This window comes from Chiloscyllium plagiosum, unplaced genomic scaffold, assembly GCF_037043375.1.
Source record: "Chiloscyllium plagiosum isolate Xiang-an unplaced genomic scaffold, Cpla_swu_hap1 HiC_scaffold_43, whole genome shotgun sequence".
NCBI lineage: Eukaryota > Metazoa > Chordata > Chondrichthyes > Orectolobiformes > Hemiscylliidae > Chiloscyllium > Chiloscyllium plagiosum.
The window spans coordinates 3,764,322-3,782,079 of NW_028270181.1; the positions used below are offsets into that span (position 1 = coordinate 3,764,322).

The following is a 17,758-nucleotide window of genomic DNA, read 5'->3' on the forward strand; positions in this document are numbered from 1 at the left end:
CCTGGGACTGCAGGCTGAACCACACCACTGAGAATGTTGAGATTACGCTATCCCAAAGAATGTTGGCCCATATATATGTTGACTTATTAAACCTCTATTTTTCAAACAGCTGGGATTGCAGCAGGGTTGTTGACAGCTATAACAATGGGAACTGTACCCTGTTCCAAACCACGTGGGGCAGTATCATTGACATGACCATGATGGGTGTTCCCAGAGTTATAGAAGTGGTCATTTCTAAGGGATTCACATTGGGTGCCCTTAATGAGGTAACTATTGTAAAGAAAACCTTTGTTTCAGCCCAAACTATAATCAATCGGATGGTGAGAGGCAGTGGCTGCTTTGGTCAATCAATTACCATCCCTCCCTTCCTCAGATGTTTCAGACACTAAAGCCTTCTTTGCTTTGAAAGTAACTTAAAGGTTTTATCTTGTACATCCCATTAAAAGGTAACATCTAAAAGTTACACCTCAAATATCTTGAGTGGCACTGTCCCTACCTCAGGGCCAGTTGGTATAGGTTCAAGTCCCAGCCAACCAGAGATGGATATTAACAAGGTTGTTTCAAACAAAATATGTGGGGACCAAGTAATTCGTGTGGTTGGAGTTCACGTTTAAGCAGCGATAACAGTTCTGTCTGGAGGAGTACATGCCTGGAGTCTGTCTAAGGAGCATATAGCTGTCCTTTCTGGATTCATATTCTGTCTGGTCACTGGGAGTGAAACTGGATGCAGGAGGTTGCAGAGAGCAGGACTAGCTAATCATGAGTCTCTCCTACCCCTGACCAATGACCTGTTCTACTGATGAAACCAAAGGGGGTGAAAATCAACAATGAGTTATAGAGTCATACAGAATGGAAATAGATCCTTTGGTCCAACTCTTCTATGCCACATCCCAATCTGACCTAGTCCCATTTGCCATCACTTGGCCCATATTCCTCTAAACCCTTCCTGTTCATATACCCATCCAGGTGCCTTTTAAATGTTGTCATTGTACTAGCCTCCACCACTTCCTCTGGCAGCTCATTCCATACACTCACCACCCTCTGTGTGAAAAAGTTACCCCTTAGGTGCTTTTTCATTCTTTCCCCTCTCACCTTATGCCCATTAGTTTTGAACTCCCCTGCCTTAAGAACTTGGCTATTCACCCTATCCATGCCCCTCATAATTTTATAAACCTCTACAAGATTACCCCTCACCCTCCGACGCCCCAGGGTAAAAAGCCCCAGCCTATTCAGCATCTCCCTATAGGTCTAATTTGGAACACATCTATTGTTTGTTTTTAAAAACCCAAGATCAATTCCACGCCCATTGTGTCACACAGATGAACATGGTATGGTGGCGGCTGCTGGTACTTACTGTTGAGCCAGGAAGACCGACAGGGCCCGGTAGTCCAGGAGGACCTTGCAATCCTGGTTCACCTCTTTCTCCTTTCTCTCCAGTGGGTCCGTCCAGACCCTAAAGGTTCATTAAACACAAAATGAAAGGACTTCATCAATATTTAGGGATAATTTAAAAACTCTTTTATAGGTTTGGAATTTGGATTGTTTGCAAATGGGACATAAATGGTCAAAAGTCATTTGATCAAACACAATATGTTTTATTGTGTCTGTTTTATTACGTCAGAGATTCCAGATCAGATAGGGGTTGTATTTTTAAGTTACATGACATCACGACCTGTGATGTTCCAGCGTGAAGATATTGCCTTGTGTCCAGTCACTGTGTTGTGGAGTCAATGTAATTTCTTCAGTCAGAGAGCTGTGTGTATGTAATGTACAATAACACCAGTAAGCACAGAAACCAGGCTGTGTACAAGTCTGTGAGCATGCTGCATGGCACATAGTTAGTGTTGTTTACAAACTTCAAAATACCTGACTCAACAAGAACCTGATCTTCTGTGGTACATGAGTTCTAACATGACGAAAACCACAAACCCTGTCAGACTCTCTCACATGATGTTAATTAACATCATATAATCAGTTTGATAGCACCTCATACAAGAAAGATTTTCAACACAACTGCTGTCCAGTAAGGAAACTAATTGACCTTTGCACGCAAAGGTTTACACAAGTGAATCCAACATTGTCAGGAGAACAGTTTAATTTCTGGATACAGCCACAAAAGAATTAAATAGAATGGACAAGTGTCTAAAGTGTGCAACAAGGTAGACAGTGTCAACACTGCCAGATCACCAACAAACATGGGGAACTTTCAACTGCAGCATGTCTCTGTTTTATTTAAAGAGAGGAGACACAACCAAAAGACAACTGAGGATATATACACAATGGCTGTTTGGAGAGAAACCTTGGGATGTCACACCCGAAGGTGTCAAGGAAGCTTCAAAGGGAGAAATGTAAACTGAACTGCAATAAACTCACACTTTTGTAAACTCAAGATAGCCAAGCTAAATTGACTCAGTTTAAAATGTTTTGTACTAAGAGAAAGGTATTCACAAGGGAAAGCATCATTTTATTAGGTTAACTTTATTATGACCAACTGAAGGACTGGGTAAGCAGACAATTCATCCTCCATAGCAGGGGGAGGGGAACTTGACAATTTGGAGTCTCGCACGTAAAACTGTAATAAATTGGGGAATCTTCACTAAGAGACTACAATGACAGGTATTAACGAACTGAACTGGGGTGGTTAATTCAGTGTCTGTGTTAGAAAGAACATATTCAACGTACAGGTGCTCCTGTCATCCCAGTGTCTCCTTTGTCTCCTTTCGGTCCTGGGAATCCCATAATCCCTGTCTCCCCTTTGGGTCCTGGTGGTCCTTCTGGACCAGCAGGTCCAACATCACCATTTTTACCCCGAGAACCCTGGAGGAAGGAAACACAACAGGAATGCTTTTAATAGCCAAAACATGATACTTTCATTAAACAACTGGAACTTTGACATACAATACAATCACACCAATTGTTTAAGAGAGGGGAGAATTAATTACCTTTTCTCCATCAAGTCCAGGTACACCTGGCAATCCAATTTCACCCTAAAAACACACAATCCCACATAAATATTTATACTCTGTATGGGACATAAATTGGGTAAATTGATTTAAATTTCCATTGCACAACACTTAAGCAATTTTTAAACATGTCGATACTCATTCTAAGCACGCAACAAACACAATGTAACACAGGGAAACAGTGTTTTTATTTGGTATAATCAAGCCCCTCATTGTATTTGCAAAGGTAAGGAAGAATGTTCAAGACTTTGAGGGGGAAATCTATCCTGGGGCAGCAAACAACGTGGAGTCAATCCTCCCCATCTTCTAATTTCCTCCAGGCCTGCAACCCTCAGATAATGGTGTTCCTCCAATCTTGGAGGCTTCAGCATTCTCAATTTTCATCACTCCATCAGCAGCTGAGGGCCTAGGCTCTGAAGTTTACTCTCTATGCCTCTGCACTCCATCTTCCTCCTTGAAGATGCTTTGTAAACACTCTCCCTTTGATTGCTCAAATATCTCTTCAGGCCTGTCGCCAAATTATGTCTTGTAATGATAAGAATCTGGATGTAGATTTGCTCATGTAGGTTACTTACATGAAGGATGTAGGTAACAACTAGGTATGGTGACAAAACGTCTGAAAATGAACCTTCCAGCTCAGCGAGCAAACCTACAATCAGAACCTCAACCTGAGCTACAAATCTTCTCAAAATTTGCTAATAATAAGAATGATGACTAATCTCTTGTGGAGTGTTAGGAGATACATTGCTACACTTTTAAAAAGGTGCTACATAAACACAGATTGTTGTTATCCTCAGACAGACTGTGAAACAGGCAGACAATTCACTGTCATTTCCTTCCCTTGGAGACACCCGCGTTGGTGAAAATCTTACCTTCTGGCCTGGGAGCCCTGGCATTCCTGGAACACCTGGAGGACCCTAGATACAAATCAAACAGTGCAATGTGAAGCTGCATAGCAAAGACCAACTAGCTTTGCTCTTAGAGACCAGCGCAACAATGTCAAAAGGGCTATAAGCTGGAGGGGGGAATTCAGAGATCACTGGGTCACTGAGCCAGAACTCTAGCTTGTGTGCATCAGGAGTTTCTTTAAACTCTCAAATGCAAACACCATGCTATTGTGATCTGTACCACCAACGTGAATATCCACAATCAGAATCCTGTTCTTCAGCTGTTGCCAGGCCCCAAGCAGCCACAGATGGTGAACTGCGATGATTACAACTAACAAGAGGTAGCTGACAGGGAAACAGTTTGAGAGGGCAGTGATTGAGGGTCTGGGGTCTGACTATCAGAAGACCAGTCAGACCTTGGTGAGTGAAATCCGAACGTGTCAGTAAGAGTGTCCATTCTGGGGATCAGTGCCAACTAAAGACTCTTTAAAGACAGCCATATGCTTTGTTCTCCTGTGGGAAATGAACATTGAATTGGCCTTAGGTTTTTAAAGGGATAGGAGGATTATTGGGGCGTATGGGTTATAGGAAGGCAAGAGAGGTGGGTACATGGGCATGGGCATCAGGAAGCATGAGGTAGATGGTCAAAGGGGTACGAGAGGCCAGGGGCATGGGGATTAGCCACACCAAACTGAAAATAGTACATGCACGCAACCATTCCTAAAAACAGAGTTTGCAGAGATGGGGTTTCCTCACATTTGTGTATCCAACCATGGTCCACAGATTGGGGCCTGAAAATATTACAATGTGGAAAGTGTGGCCTCAGAGGGTGGTGGGAGAAGGTTCAATAGGAACTTTCCAAAGGGATTGGGAAGGATTTCCTGCAGGAGTGGGGCAGAGGTGCACTAATGCTTTCAAAGAGCTGGCACAAGCATGGGAGGCTGAATGGCCTCCTCCTGTGCAGTAAGATTCTATCATTTCTCCTTTAATGCACAGCACATCCTACATGTACAACATCTGGACTATTTCCTTAACTCTGAATTCTAAATCCACTGATAGAAAAGCCTCAGGGGAAGGGGATGGTGAGATCGCTCTTTGACTAAAGTGTACCTGGAGTGCGTCATTGATGTTACCGTTGTAGTCAATGATCTCAGTCTTTCCTGGCTCACCTTTGGGACCTGGTGGACCCTATAAAACAGACACAGGAGATTAATACGGTGTCTCTGAGAGCAACGCTCCTGCCCTCAGGCACAGGATAAAACTGAAGCTCATTATATTCATTGTGTGTATAAACTAAAGGCCATGATTTATAACATAATAATGATGTGCGCACAACAAAACAGTGGCCTGTATTATTGGTGAAGAATTAGTTATTAAAGAAACTAGCATTACTGGAAACAGCATCATTAATAGAAATACTACTCACCCGCGGTCCCAAAACACCAGCTTCACCCTATAAGAAATTTCAGAGCAATTGTTTACAGAGATTTTGGTCATCAATCCTATTCTGCACAGTTTAGATTCAGCAGAATAACAATCACCCTCAACAATGTCCTCAATCTTGTGTTCACAAATATATGACAGATTCATTAATGTGGTACCCTGTCTGTTTGGAAACGGGGGCCTGAATCTGTCAGACGGAAGTGGCTGAGACCCTAATGGTGATGAGGAGAAAGCCCTAAAGGTAAGGTGAATAAGTTGATTTGTGAGGCCAGAATGGATTGTCTGTGTTCCCGAAACCCTTTTGGGAAGTTGTATTCTTTCCTGCTCCAGACATTATCACCTCACCCTCTCCTGGGCCCACATTCCTGGGGACCTTCCAGTTACCCCAGCCCCATCCCAAACACCTCCTCAGCACAAGCAAACTGACTTCAAAACTATATTAAAAAAATCATCGAGACTCTCCCTAAGATGGCCTCGTAACTGAGGAGTCCCCCTGCATACAGGAGACAGCCAAAGACAGCTCCCTCCTCCACACTGGGCAGCTCTGCTCCTACTTCCTGCCAACCAGAGTGAGGACATTTAAGTGAGGCATGGGTTAATCAATGAACAAGATTAAAGGCCGCTGCCCTCTCACCATCATCCTGAGCATTTCCTGGAATTCCAGACTGGGACTCGGTGCCATCACTCGCACCTCCCTGTGAGCACCTTCCAGAATAGCGGTTTAGATAGGGTTGACCATGAGAACCTTTTTCCACGTATGGAGTCAGCTATTACGAGGGGGCATAGCTTTAAATTAAGGGGTGGTAGATATAGGACAGATGTTAGGGGTAGGTTCTTTACTCAGCGAGTCGTGAGTTCATGGAATGCCCTGCCAGTAGCAGTGGTGGACTCTCCCTCTTTATGGGCATTTAAACGGGCATTGGATAGGCATATGGAGGATAGTGGGCTAGTGTAGGTTAGGTGGGCTTGGATCGGCGCAACATCGAGGGCCAAAGGGCCTGTACTGCGCTGTATTTTTCCATATTTTCTATGTTTTTCTAACTGAAGCACAAACCCCCAATCAACCCACCAGTTCCTCACTGAGGGAGAGCCCTGTCCCAGGGAACACTGCACTGTCTCGGGGAACACTGCATTGTCAAGGGGAGAGCCACACTATCCCAGGGAGAGGGACACAGTCCCGGGGAGAGCCACACCGTCCCGGGGAGATTGCTGAGGGAGTGTCAGAAATGAAATCACTCAGAAATGTCGAACCTAGGGTCTCTCTGCCCGGTCACTTGAACATAAAATATCCAGAGACAGCATTCTGAAGAAGGACAGAGGAACATTTTCTCGCCCCTTGTCCTGCCCTCCTGTGAGATATTTATCTCTCTGACAAGATTATCAAAGAGCAGATGGTTTGAGCATGATCCATTCCTGCTTGTGGGAGCCTGCTGTGAGTAAATTGGCTGTTACTTTCCTATGTTGCAGGATTGATCCCACTTCTGAACTATGTTAATAAGTTACAAAGCATATTGTGATGTCCCGATGTTGTGAAAGGTGCGAGATAAATGCAAATCTTTCTTTTGTTCTGAAGTTGTCACAAGTGTCAGAATGCTGGCGTGTTTGGTTGATCCATTTGTAAAGTCCTGAGAAGAACAATTCATAAATAAATGATTGTAGTGACACCAACCTTCAGACCTGGAGGACCAGGTAATCCTGGAGGACCTGCTTCACCCTTTACTCCACCAGCAGCCGTTCCTGGGACTCCGGGATCGCCCTGTTTAACAAGAGCACACAGTCACAGGGTTCTGCATGGCCACAGACAGAGCACTAAACCCAATATCATAATCAATCATCTTCCACTCTAGAGTTAAGGACACGTATGGACAGATTATAGATTTTAATGTCAGCATTTACTTAAAGAAATCGCATCCTGAACTCTATGGCTACCAAATCAGTGACGTATTTAATTATTTAATCCAAAGCAAAATTAGGCAATAACTTTAATTTACAAAATTGCAAAGCCATGTGAATGCTGCTCAGCTGAAAATAAACTTACATTTACATAGTGCCTACAAAATTTCCCAAGGTATTTCACAGAGCACTACTAAATGAATGCTGACTGAAGAAAAGTGATATTACGATGGATGACTAAAGGTTTGGTGAAAGAAATAAGTTGGAAGGGTGGCCATAAAAGAGGAGAGAGGCAGGATGGTTTCGAAAGAAATTTGCAAAATATATCTGCCAAGAGTGAGGTGGAAGGGAGATAGGACAGAGCTGGGAGAACAGTTCCTCAGAGGATTGGGCTAGAAGAGGTTACAGAGATAGAAAAGGTTAAGTCTACTGTTGGATTTAGACAGAATTTCAAAACTGAGGTAATGATGGACGGAAAGCCATTCGAGGTCAGTGTGGTGGAGGTGAAGCATGAGTGGAACTTGAGGAGTTGATGGCCAAGTGGTATTATTGCTGAACTGTTAATCCAGAGACCCAGATAATGTTCTGGGGATGCATAGTTTCTATCGATATTTGAGCATTTTTAACAATGAAGTGAACTCCTCAACCATATCTGTTTATCTATGTGACATATCGATGAGAATGGACTTACTTTCTGGCCAACTGCACCATCTTTCCCTGGAATGCCACTTTCACCCTGAACAAGTTAAATACACAAACATTAGCGATTAGGCCCTTTTCCAGTTTTATACGTCTGTCTCGCAACTTCTCAATTTCTAAGAAAATTACAGACTTATTCGAAATAACAAAACCTCCAACCTTTTGCAAATGAAACCATATCCATCTCTGAGAACCGGAAAGGGCACAGGAACTGTACCAAGAATGAATTCTGACATGGAAAGGTACACATCATCAACAAAACCCGGCCTAGACATTGGGGGAGTTTGATTGGTGGCACTAACATGTGCCTCCATTCCCACCAGTGAGATCATTCACTAGATCATGTACTGAACAGCTCATTCAGAGCTGAAATCGCAAGAAGCTCATCCATCAGGCACTGTAAACTCGTCAGAAGCTGTTGGACAATCACAGGCTGAGGGCACCTGGCCACGGCCTACTCTTGTGATGATCAGCTGATAAGCAGCCAGATCTTTTACTCTTCAAATCATTGCAGGGGGTGGTCACCAAGACTGTAGGTTTTGGACGGTCAGAGTCAAGGGCAGGGGGTTGGTTTCAGGGACATTCCTGCCTCTGATTGGTTTGCAATTGGAGGATTGGTGTTGTTCAGGTGAGAAAACTGTCTCCTTTCTGCCCCCCTGGCAGGGCAGGTAGTCGGGGAGGTGGCATGTTAAGGCAGTTAATTGACCACTTTAGGGCCTTTATTGATGATGAGCTGAGGAAGTCCCCAGATGACCTTCTTGCCCAGGACTTAATTTCAGAGGTGGCAATAAGGGTTCCAGTATCTCTCGCAAGTTAACTCATACTATTAATTATTTCCCTTTGTTGCTATCTCCAATGAGGAGGAAATTCTGCCCATAATGTTTACATCACATGACCAACAAACACTAATAAATTAGAGATTGTATTGCTGAAGCAAAAAAAAATTCTTCATTATTTATTCATGTTCATCAGGACAATTTGCAAGAATACCAATCTAGAGGTAGAAGTTCACATTCCACCATGGCTGCTGAGGAATTTAAATGCAGTTAATTGGCTAAGTCAGGAGTAAAAGGTTTCATCAATGGTGTCCAAAGTTATCGAGACCTACCTGTTTCACTCATTTTCTTTAGAGAAGAACCTAGCAAGTGACTCAGATGAGCAATTGGAGTTGTCCAACTGACACCCACATCCTGTGAGTGAGCAAGATCTTTCCTTCCTTAAAACCATCTCAAATCAATGAGATGTAAACACATCCCATAACCTTGCTCTCCTGTTGTGTCTCATCAGTTTGGCTTTGACTGCTCACCAAACATTGTTCATTAAAGTTACAGTTACTCACAACGACTTACATATTGCCAAAACTGAATTTCAAAAGGAACTTTGTAGAACTAAAATGAAATAAGTCTTGAACACCCGTTACCAAGATAGCAAATCTACTTAAAGCATCATCTAAAAAGATTCAAGTCACATTCCTCTTCAATCTGCGATTCTCCAACATAAACATATTGAGTTAAGCGATCTCATCTTGCAACCCAGAAACTCCCAGTCGTAGAATCACTCCCATCAATCTTTCCTAAATCCTCTGTAAAGTATTAATATCCTTTAGCCAATGTGCTATTTAAACCGCACAATAGTTCTGTGGGGTAAGACAGCTGGTTTCAATTTGTAGCCAAATACTGTTGAGACTCTTCTCAACCTGTGATTAGCTTTCTTGGTAGCTTACAGTGGTCAGTGAATAATGACATCCAGTAACTGGGTCAAATTAATAACACATCCTCACATTTCTTGTTTAAATACTTATTAACTTCCATTTATCTCTCTTACAATCAACTTAAGATTCATCTGCTATTTCTTACTCCAGCTGTTCAATTGATCCAAGTTTCTTTGATTCTTATTTTATTCCCTTCCGTCCCATTTGGTAACAACATTTGGGATTGTTGGGATTTCTTTATTAATAAAATTGTGCTCTAAGTAATTCTTTATTCAGTTATTAGTGTGAAGCTTCACTCTTCTTCTGATTAACTCATTTGCCTTTCATTCCATGAGATTTAATTTGCTCAAAAATACACTCCAAACTTAATCAAATAATTTCTGATCCAGTGGCCATTTAAAAAGAAATGGTAGCCATGATGTGGAGGTGCCTGCATTGGAACTGGCGTGGACAAAGCCAGAAGTCGCATAACATTGAGTTATAGTCCAACAGGTTGATTTGAAATCCAGTATTCTGAAAGCTTGTGATTTCAAATAAACCTGCTGGACTATAATCTGGTGTTGTGTGATTTCTGAATTTATTTTTAAAAGGAAGTTCTTTCTAGTTAAGCTTTAAACATTTCACACTGAAAAGACAATTCTTTATTTATGATTGCATCGAAACCGGTATTTGTTTTTTGAGTCTAATGTTCCTCCTCTGTCGGAACCAATGTTCCGTTCAAACAAAGTTTCCTGCAATATTCCGGATATACTGGTGAAGATCTATCTGTGTTCGCTAGTTTCAGCTGACAGCTGCATGTAAGCAGATGGGAACAGATTGAAAATGTGCAGAGTGCAGATGTGGATCCTGTTTTGGATTTCAACTCTATGAAAATATTACACGAGTACTAATATTTATATGTTTTTAATTTTGTGTTTGTATATGTTATCATATTATAAAGCTATTGGCAAAAAGCACACCAGCAAAAGCAATTTCAAATAGGAGGGCCCAAAATGAATGCCTCCTCAGATGTATTTTCCCACTTCATTTCTCACCGAGACAGAGTATATATCTTATACTTTTCTTAAACGATACTAATTAGACACAAGCCTGGGACATGTATATTATCAAATACTACCAATTGTAACTAGAATATCAGAATTAGTTTTCAGTTAGAAGCCAGAGTGTGCAGGGACTTCAGTTGGGAGGTGTAATACGGGTCAACAGAGTTTACTGTGAGAGGTGTCCACAGAAAGGTCATTAGGTTGATCCTGGGAATAAAGAAATGTTCTGTTGAGGAGTGATTGAATAGGTTAGGCCCTGTACTCAGTGGACTTCAGGTGAATGAGAGAGAAACTTACTAAAACTTCTTTTCTGGGGTTTGACAGGCTGAATGCTGAGAGGTTATGGTGGCTCAGTGGTTAGCCCTGCTGCCTCCCAGTGTCAGGGACCTGGGTTCGATTCCAACCTCAGGCAACTGTGGAGAGTTTGCATGTTCTCCCTATATCTGTATGTGTTTCCTCCCACAGTCCAAAGATGTGCAGGTTAGGTGGATTTGCATGCTAAATTTCTAATAGTCCGGGGATATGGAGGTTGGATGGATTAGCCATGGAAATTACCAGGTTACAGGGAAAGAGTCTGGATGGGATGCTGTGAGAGAGGTTGGTGTGAATTCAAAAGGGCTGAATGGTCTGATTCCACACTGTAGGGATTCTATTCAGTGTAGGCTGTTTCCTGAGTGGAGGACAGCATTACTCATTTCAGACATTGAAGAGGAGCAATTTCTTCTTTTAGACGGGAATGACTCTGGGATTCTTTGTCGAAAAATGTGGTGCTGGAAAAGCACAACTGGCCAGGCAGTATCCGAGGAGCTGGAGAGTCAATGTTTCAGACATAAGGTCTACAGGGTTGTTGAGGTTGGGTGGTAAGTGTATTCAATGCTAAGGCTGATAGATTTTTGATCAATAAGAGAATCAGGAGTTATGAGGAAGAGGCAGGAAATTGGAGTTGAGGATTATCAGATCAGCCAGGGTCTCTAAGTGTTATAGCTCATTCAATGGACCAAATGACCCAGTTCTGCTCCTACATTTCAGTTATAATTTCATGCAGTCTAAAATTTCCAAATTGCTAGAATTAAATTTGCAAGTATAACAAATACAGAATAGCTTCTTAACTACTAACTCACCTGACCCTAGATTATATTCAACTCTCAATCCTCACAAACTGGAAACTCTAATTATACTGTCATTACACTAAAATCCATGAAGCAAAGTGTGTATATATAAGAATCCATATGGGAATTGCATCCATTCTATTCCACAGTATCTATCACACAGAAGCCAATCAATCATTCCATTAAATTGTTCCTGGCTGGTGTTTATATTCCAGTGAGCACTCTCACAATTTCTTTGACTGGAACCAATTGAACAATTCTTCAATCTCAATTCGGCTTCATTGCATCAATACTTCTGAGCCACAATGCAGTGTGTTCCACAATGCAGTGTGTTCCACAATGCAGTGTGTTCCACATTTTGATCAATTCACCAGTGCCTCTCTGCCCTTTTTCTAACAGGGAGGCCAGGACTAAGCACAATGCTCTCTAATCGAACTTGCCAAGTGTCATTTATTGAGAACTCGAGTGATCAGGTGAGAAATGAGTGATATTGTGTGCATGCTCACACTAAACTATAGAAACTTCCACAATACCCATGCTGACTTATTGCAAAGTTAATTTTCTGTAAGCGAACAATTAGCAGTAGCTTGCTTAAGGTAAATATTTGTGCACTAATTGTCTCAGCCAGTGAGACTCAGACTGTATGGCCTCTCTTTTCTGTGAGGCTGTGTGGACCTGTCTCAAATGTGAAGGTTGGAGATTTGGATACAGGTCTCACAGAGAGAAACAGAATGGACATAAACTGGGCAACAGATGTTGTGATGAAGCCTCATTGCAATGTCAGAAAATGGCTCTATTTTGTTCTACACTTCCAAGAGTTGAGACTGACATATGATGAAGCTGTCAGCTCTGACACTTACTGGATTGTCTCATTATATCCAGCTGACTTTAATTTTTCATGATTATCAGGGATTCTGCAAAAAAACTCTTACAGCTCATTATACGGAGCAGTGCTGACTATAAAACATATTAAATTATGAATGTTAAACAGCAGGAAGGGCTTTGGAACTCAAATATCATCAGCTGTTCAAATACCATTGTAATAAATGTCGAATTGAGCAGCTCGATTGCTTCTCTTCACGTTCTCATCATCACACCCAAAATAGAATCATCAAATGGTCACAGCACAGAACGGGGCCATTCTACCCACTGTTTTCCTGCTGGCTCTCTGACACTCTGCAACTTCTTTCTATTCAGGTCATTATCTGATTCCCTTTTAAAAGCTGCAGTTGAATGCACCCTTATCATGCTTTCAGGCAGCATGTTTCAGGATCCTATACACTCACTGTCACCTCCATTTTTAATTAAAGGCTTCCCTCTTTGTTAAGTTCAATGATTTAACCTCTATTGCTAAATTGTGTGTTGACATTGACCAATAAGACTGAACACAATGAGAATGATCAGCCCTGGGACTGAACAAAGGTTTGCATGCACATTTCTCAAAAGCAAAAGCATTCCAAAGTGCTGAAGGTAGACATGATGCAAGTGAGCAATCCAGAAGGATGGAATGGGAAGGAGGTCGGTGGTGGAAAGGAAATGAAGGTAAATGTAGTTGTAAGAGAAAAGAAAAAGTGTTAACCGATCTGATAAAAGAGTCACAAGTTCTAGTTAAAACTGGTCATCTATGACACAGTACAAGTCACCTTGATGCAATTGTTAAGTATCAAACAAAGTGCACAAAGAATGGTTCATTCTGAAAAGGCACCACAAGGAATCTGCATGTGAAATGATTTGGAAGTCTACCTTTTGTCCAGCTGGCCCAGTCTGTCCTGGCTCCCCCTGTGTCCAATGAAAAGTGAAATGAGGGGAAAAGAGGTAAGAAATGGAGAGAGACAATGACAGAAGCAAAAAAAGAATGAATGTGTTGCACTGCAACAAACCTTCAGCCCAGGTACAGTTGAAGCAAGTGACCCCTATAGTTTAAAGACAGGAAATAGCAGGAGTCAGAAATCAGCACAAGGTAAATGGATGACTTTATAAAATGAAGCTGAGTAATAGAAACATGATCGAATGGTTTTGTGACACACGCCAATGTTTTAGTCAGAAACAGATTTTTGGAGGAAACCAGGGATGCATTGTCAAGTGAGCTATCTGGCACAGAATGAGATATTGTGCATGATTGTACAGATTAAATCTTTTGGATAACACACACTCTCAAAATCAATCAATAATGATGATTATACTTCATAAATCCCTGGGGGAAAGAATGGTCAAAGAATAGGCATCCAGACATTCAATGAGTTTTGGGCTATTTTGTTGGATATATTGAAAGGATTTGGACTGACTGGGATTTGGAGGCAGGGGAGAGGTCAGTGTGGTGGAGTTTATAACAGTAATATTAATAAGATGTTCAGGGCAGCAATGGACAGCTGCCACTTCCCACAAAATCCTATGCCTTGTTTAGCACTCAGCTTTATAAACTAATGTCATTTTGAAATTGATTTCATTACTAGCCATATAAAAAAAAACATCTTACGTGTTTGAAACATAAAGAGGGCATCTCAAGAATAATTTCCAAACAATGATCTCACATCAAACTCCATGGAAAAGGAAGAGGGGTGTTGATGGGTTATTTCAACTTGAAGGTTATTTTCAAGCTAATTTGTTCAACGATGGTGTTACACTGCACTGGAGCAAGTGGGACTTGAACACAGGCCTCTTAGCTGAGAGGCAGAGATAATAGCACTGTGCCACAGGAGCCCATACTTTGATTCAAATTACTATAGTATCAATTACCTTGGGGGTCAGTTAGCTCAGTTGGCTGGACAGCTGGTTTACAATGCAGAGTGACACCAACAATGTCTGCACCAGCTGAGTTTATCATGAAGGACTCTCCTTCCCCTTGCCTGAGGCACAGAGACCTTCAGGTTAAACCACTATCAATCATTTTTCTCTCTCTCTAATAAGAGAGCTGCCCTGCTAGGATGATGGTAACTTTATTGTTACCTTTACCAAAAATCATGCTTCAGTTATTTGCCAACATTTTGGCAAACTCTCCCCAATATCCTCGGTACATCTTAAACAAACCACAATATTTTTAATAGCCGTTTGGAAACACTTCTGAAAAATACTGACACAATAAAGCAGTAGTCTGCTTCTAGCTACTGAGGTTGATTAGTCAACTTCACAGTGGAATAACAAAAGTTAAAATACTTTTACTTTGAAGTGATTTGAATTTTTGTTATTTTATTAGTGTGTAAACAGGTTTTGGCAGAAATTGAAGTGTGGAATACCTTCGCTCCTGGTTTTCCTGGCATACCAGGCCTTCCAATCTCCCCCTACAGAAAACAGGAAAGCAGGGACATGTGTAACTGGAAAATATTGTAAAGAAACACAAAGGAGGAGTGGGAATGAGGAGAGACAAAGACAGAAGAACAGGAGAGGAAGAAGGGCTAGGAATGAAGCAAAAAGAGTAGGACCATCTTATCTGGATATATGTGTAACATTTTCCATTCCTATTTCAACCAATTGATATTGAACCATCATCAGATGATGTTATTGGTTTATACAGTCTCTGACTATATTTGTGAATGAATGCTGAATGTCAAATCTTCTCTCCAAGGTTAAATTGTGAGTGTATTGTTTCTCAGAACCAAGACTGAAGGTCAAATTCATCCAAGATTAAACAGCCCCACTGGGAACTGGACTAAAATACTAAGACACTGCTGATGGGTTATAGAGTGAGCTGACTTCTACCTTGATGCTATTTCACCGATTGTAACATCAATGCTTTGAATCTCAGAGACTTAAAAGAGTCAGAATTAGTTCAGTTCCTGGTGACATGAAGACCTCCCCACTGCTTGTGAAACTGCTTAGGGGCAAAATAGTTTCCCCAGAGACTGAAATTCAATAAGGAAATCGTTGGCTATAGAGTACCTGTTGATGCCCTGAGCATATGACTGTGCCTAATAAGTGTAACAACAAAATTCTTTCATTTCTCTTTCACTTCTGTTGTTGACACTTGCTCAGAATTTTGGTTTTATCTGGATTTCCGAGAGCAGTGATGATAATGATAAATATATTCAACCGTGTTGTGGAGGTGACATCTGCAGTATGTGGATCTGAAAGGGCTAATAATAGCACCACCCACTATGATGAGGTCATATGGATTTGTGGGAAGAGCAGTTCTCAATCTCAACGGAGGAACATCCATCATCTAGCTGTCTTCAAAAACTCTGGAGCAATCTTCATGTCAATCTAACCTGTAACTAGTTGCTAGCATGCAATAAACTCAATCTATTTCAATCCAAGAGCCACTTGTAGTTAGACCAGGAGAGGGATTTTCTCTAGCACATCATGACCAGACAGGCCCCTGATAGTGGGAGGAGGCCCACAGGTAGTGAGGGGCAGATTCTATTTAGCTGCACCCTCAACAACATTGACCTTGCTGCAATTTGGTTTCTCTGTCAGCCCCATTCTTGGCCATTACACTAAAGTTACCTTTAGAATTATCTTTACCCATTGCTGCTCATATTTCCTTTGTCAGGATCTCTTTTGTGTCAATTCAGTGAGAAGAACATTCAATTAACTCTCTAGGAAGCAGTGACCAACAGATTACAATGTGAACCTGAGAAAGCATCCTCCAAACCCACGACCACTACAATCCAGAAGGACAAGGTCAGCAGATACATGGGAACACCACCACTAGCACGATCCTCTCCAAGTCACTCACCATCCTGATTTGGAAATATACTTGTTCCTTCACTGTTACTGGGTCAAAATCCTGGCACTCCTTCCCTAACTTTGCAGGGTTACCGACACCAAATCGACAGCAGCAGTTCAAGAAGGCAGCTCACCAAAACCTTAAGGACAACTGGGGATTACCACTGTCAGGAGAAAGTGAGGTCTGCAGATGCTGGAGATCAGAGATGGAAATGTGTTGCTGGAAAAGCGCAGCAGGTCAGGCAGCATCTAGGGAACAGGAGAATCGACGTTTCGGGCATTAGCCCTTCTTCAGGAAGAAGGGCTAATGCCCGAAACGTCGATTCTCCTGTTCCCTAGATGCTGCCTGACCTGCTGCGCTTTTCCAGCAACACATTTCCATCTCATTACCACTGTCACTTCAACAAAGGAGAAGACTATGTCCAAGTGTATTTCACAGAGGCTTGGAGATATACAGCATGGAAACAGACCATTCAATCCAACTCGTCCAGGCCGACCAGATATCCCAACCCAATCTAGTTCCACCTGCTAGCACCCGGCCCATATCCCTTCAAACCCTTCCTATTCATATACCCATCAGATGTCTTTTAAATGTTGCAATTGTACTAGCCTCCACCACTTCCTCTGGCAGCTCATTCCATACATGTACCACCCTCTGCGTGAAAAGGTTGCCTCTTAGGTCTCTTTTCTATCTTTCTCGTCTCACCCTAAACCTAACCCTCTAGTTCTGGACTCCCCCACCCCAGGGAAAAGACTTTGCCTATTTATCCTATCCATGCCCCTCATGATTTTATAAACCTCTATAAGATCACCCCTCAGCCTCCGACAGTCCAGGGAAAACAGCCCTAGCCTATTCAACCTCTCCCTATAGCTCAAATCCTCCAACCCTGGCAACATTTTTGTAAATCTTTTCTGAACCCTTTCAAGTTTCACAACAGCTTTCTGTTAGGAAGGAGACCAGAATTGCACGCAATATTCCAACAGCAGCCTAACCAATGCCCTGTACAGCCGCAACATGACCTCCCAACTCCTGTACTCAATACTCTGGATCAGTGGTGCTGGAAGAGCACAGCAATTCAGGCTGCAAAGATTTTGCTGCTCGTTGGATGCTGCCTGAATTGCTGTGCTCTTCCAGCACCACTGATCCAGAATCTGGTTTCCAGCATCTGCAGTCATTGTTTTTACCTCCTGTACTCAATACTCTGACCAATAAAGGAAAGCATACCAAATGCCTTCCTCACTATTCTATCTCTCTGCGATTCGACTTTCAAGGAGCTATGAATCTGCACATCAAGATCTCTTTGTTCAGCAACACTCCCTAGGACCTTACCATTAAGTGTATAAGTCC

At 42.0% G+C, this 17,758-nt stretch overlaps 1 protein-coding gene across 16 annotated transcripts in view; it reads right to left on the reverse strand.

The window, feature by feature from the left end:
• The window catches only part of col13a1 (collagen, type XIII, alpha 1), a 121,135-nt gene that overhangs the window by 35,990 nt on the left and 67,387 nt on the right, over positions 1-17,758 (reverse strand). For 14 of the 16 annotated variants that reach the window (XM_087982502.1, XM_087982504.1, XM_087982510.1 and 11 more), the window contains 11 exons: positions 14,982-15,026; positions 13,629-13,661; positions 13,492-13,527; positions 7,878-7,922; positions 6,963-7,049; positions 5,277-5,303; positions 4,961-5,038; positions 3,836-3,880; positions 2,943-2,987; positions 2,683-2,817; positions 1,355-1,453 (listed from right to left, as the gene is read on the reverse strand). In XM_087982502.1, coding sequence (XP_087838628.1) covers positions 1,355-1,453; positions 2,683-2,817; positions 2,943-2,987; positions 3,836-3,880; positions 4,961-5,038; positions 5,277-5,303; positions 6,963-7,049; positions 7,878-7,922; positions 13,492-13,527; positions 13,629-13,661; positions 14,982-15,026 — 675 coding nt within the window. The remainder of the gene's footprint in view (positions 1-1,354; positions 1,454-2,682; positions 2,818-2,942; positions 2,988-3,835; positions 3,881-4,960; positions 5,039-5,276; positions 5,304-6,962; positions 7,050-7,877; positions 7,923-13,491; positions 13,528-13,628; positions 13,662-14,981; positions 15,027-17,758) is intronic. The other 2 variants (XM_087982515.1, XM_087982516.1) reach the window with 1 other exon arrangement.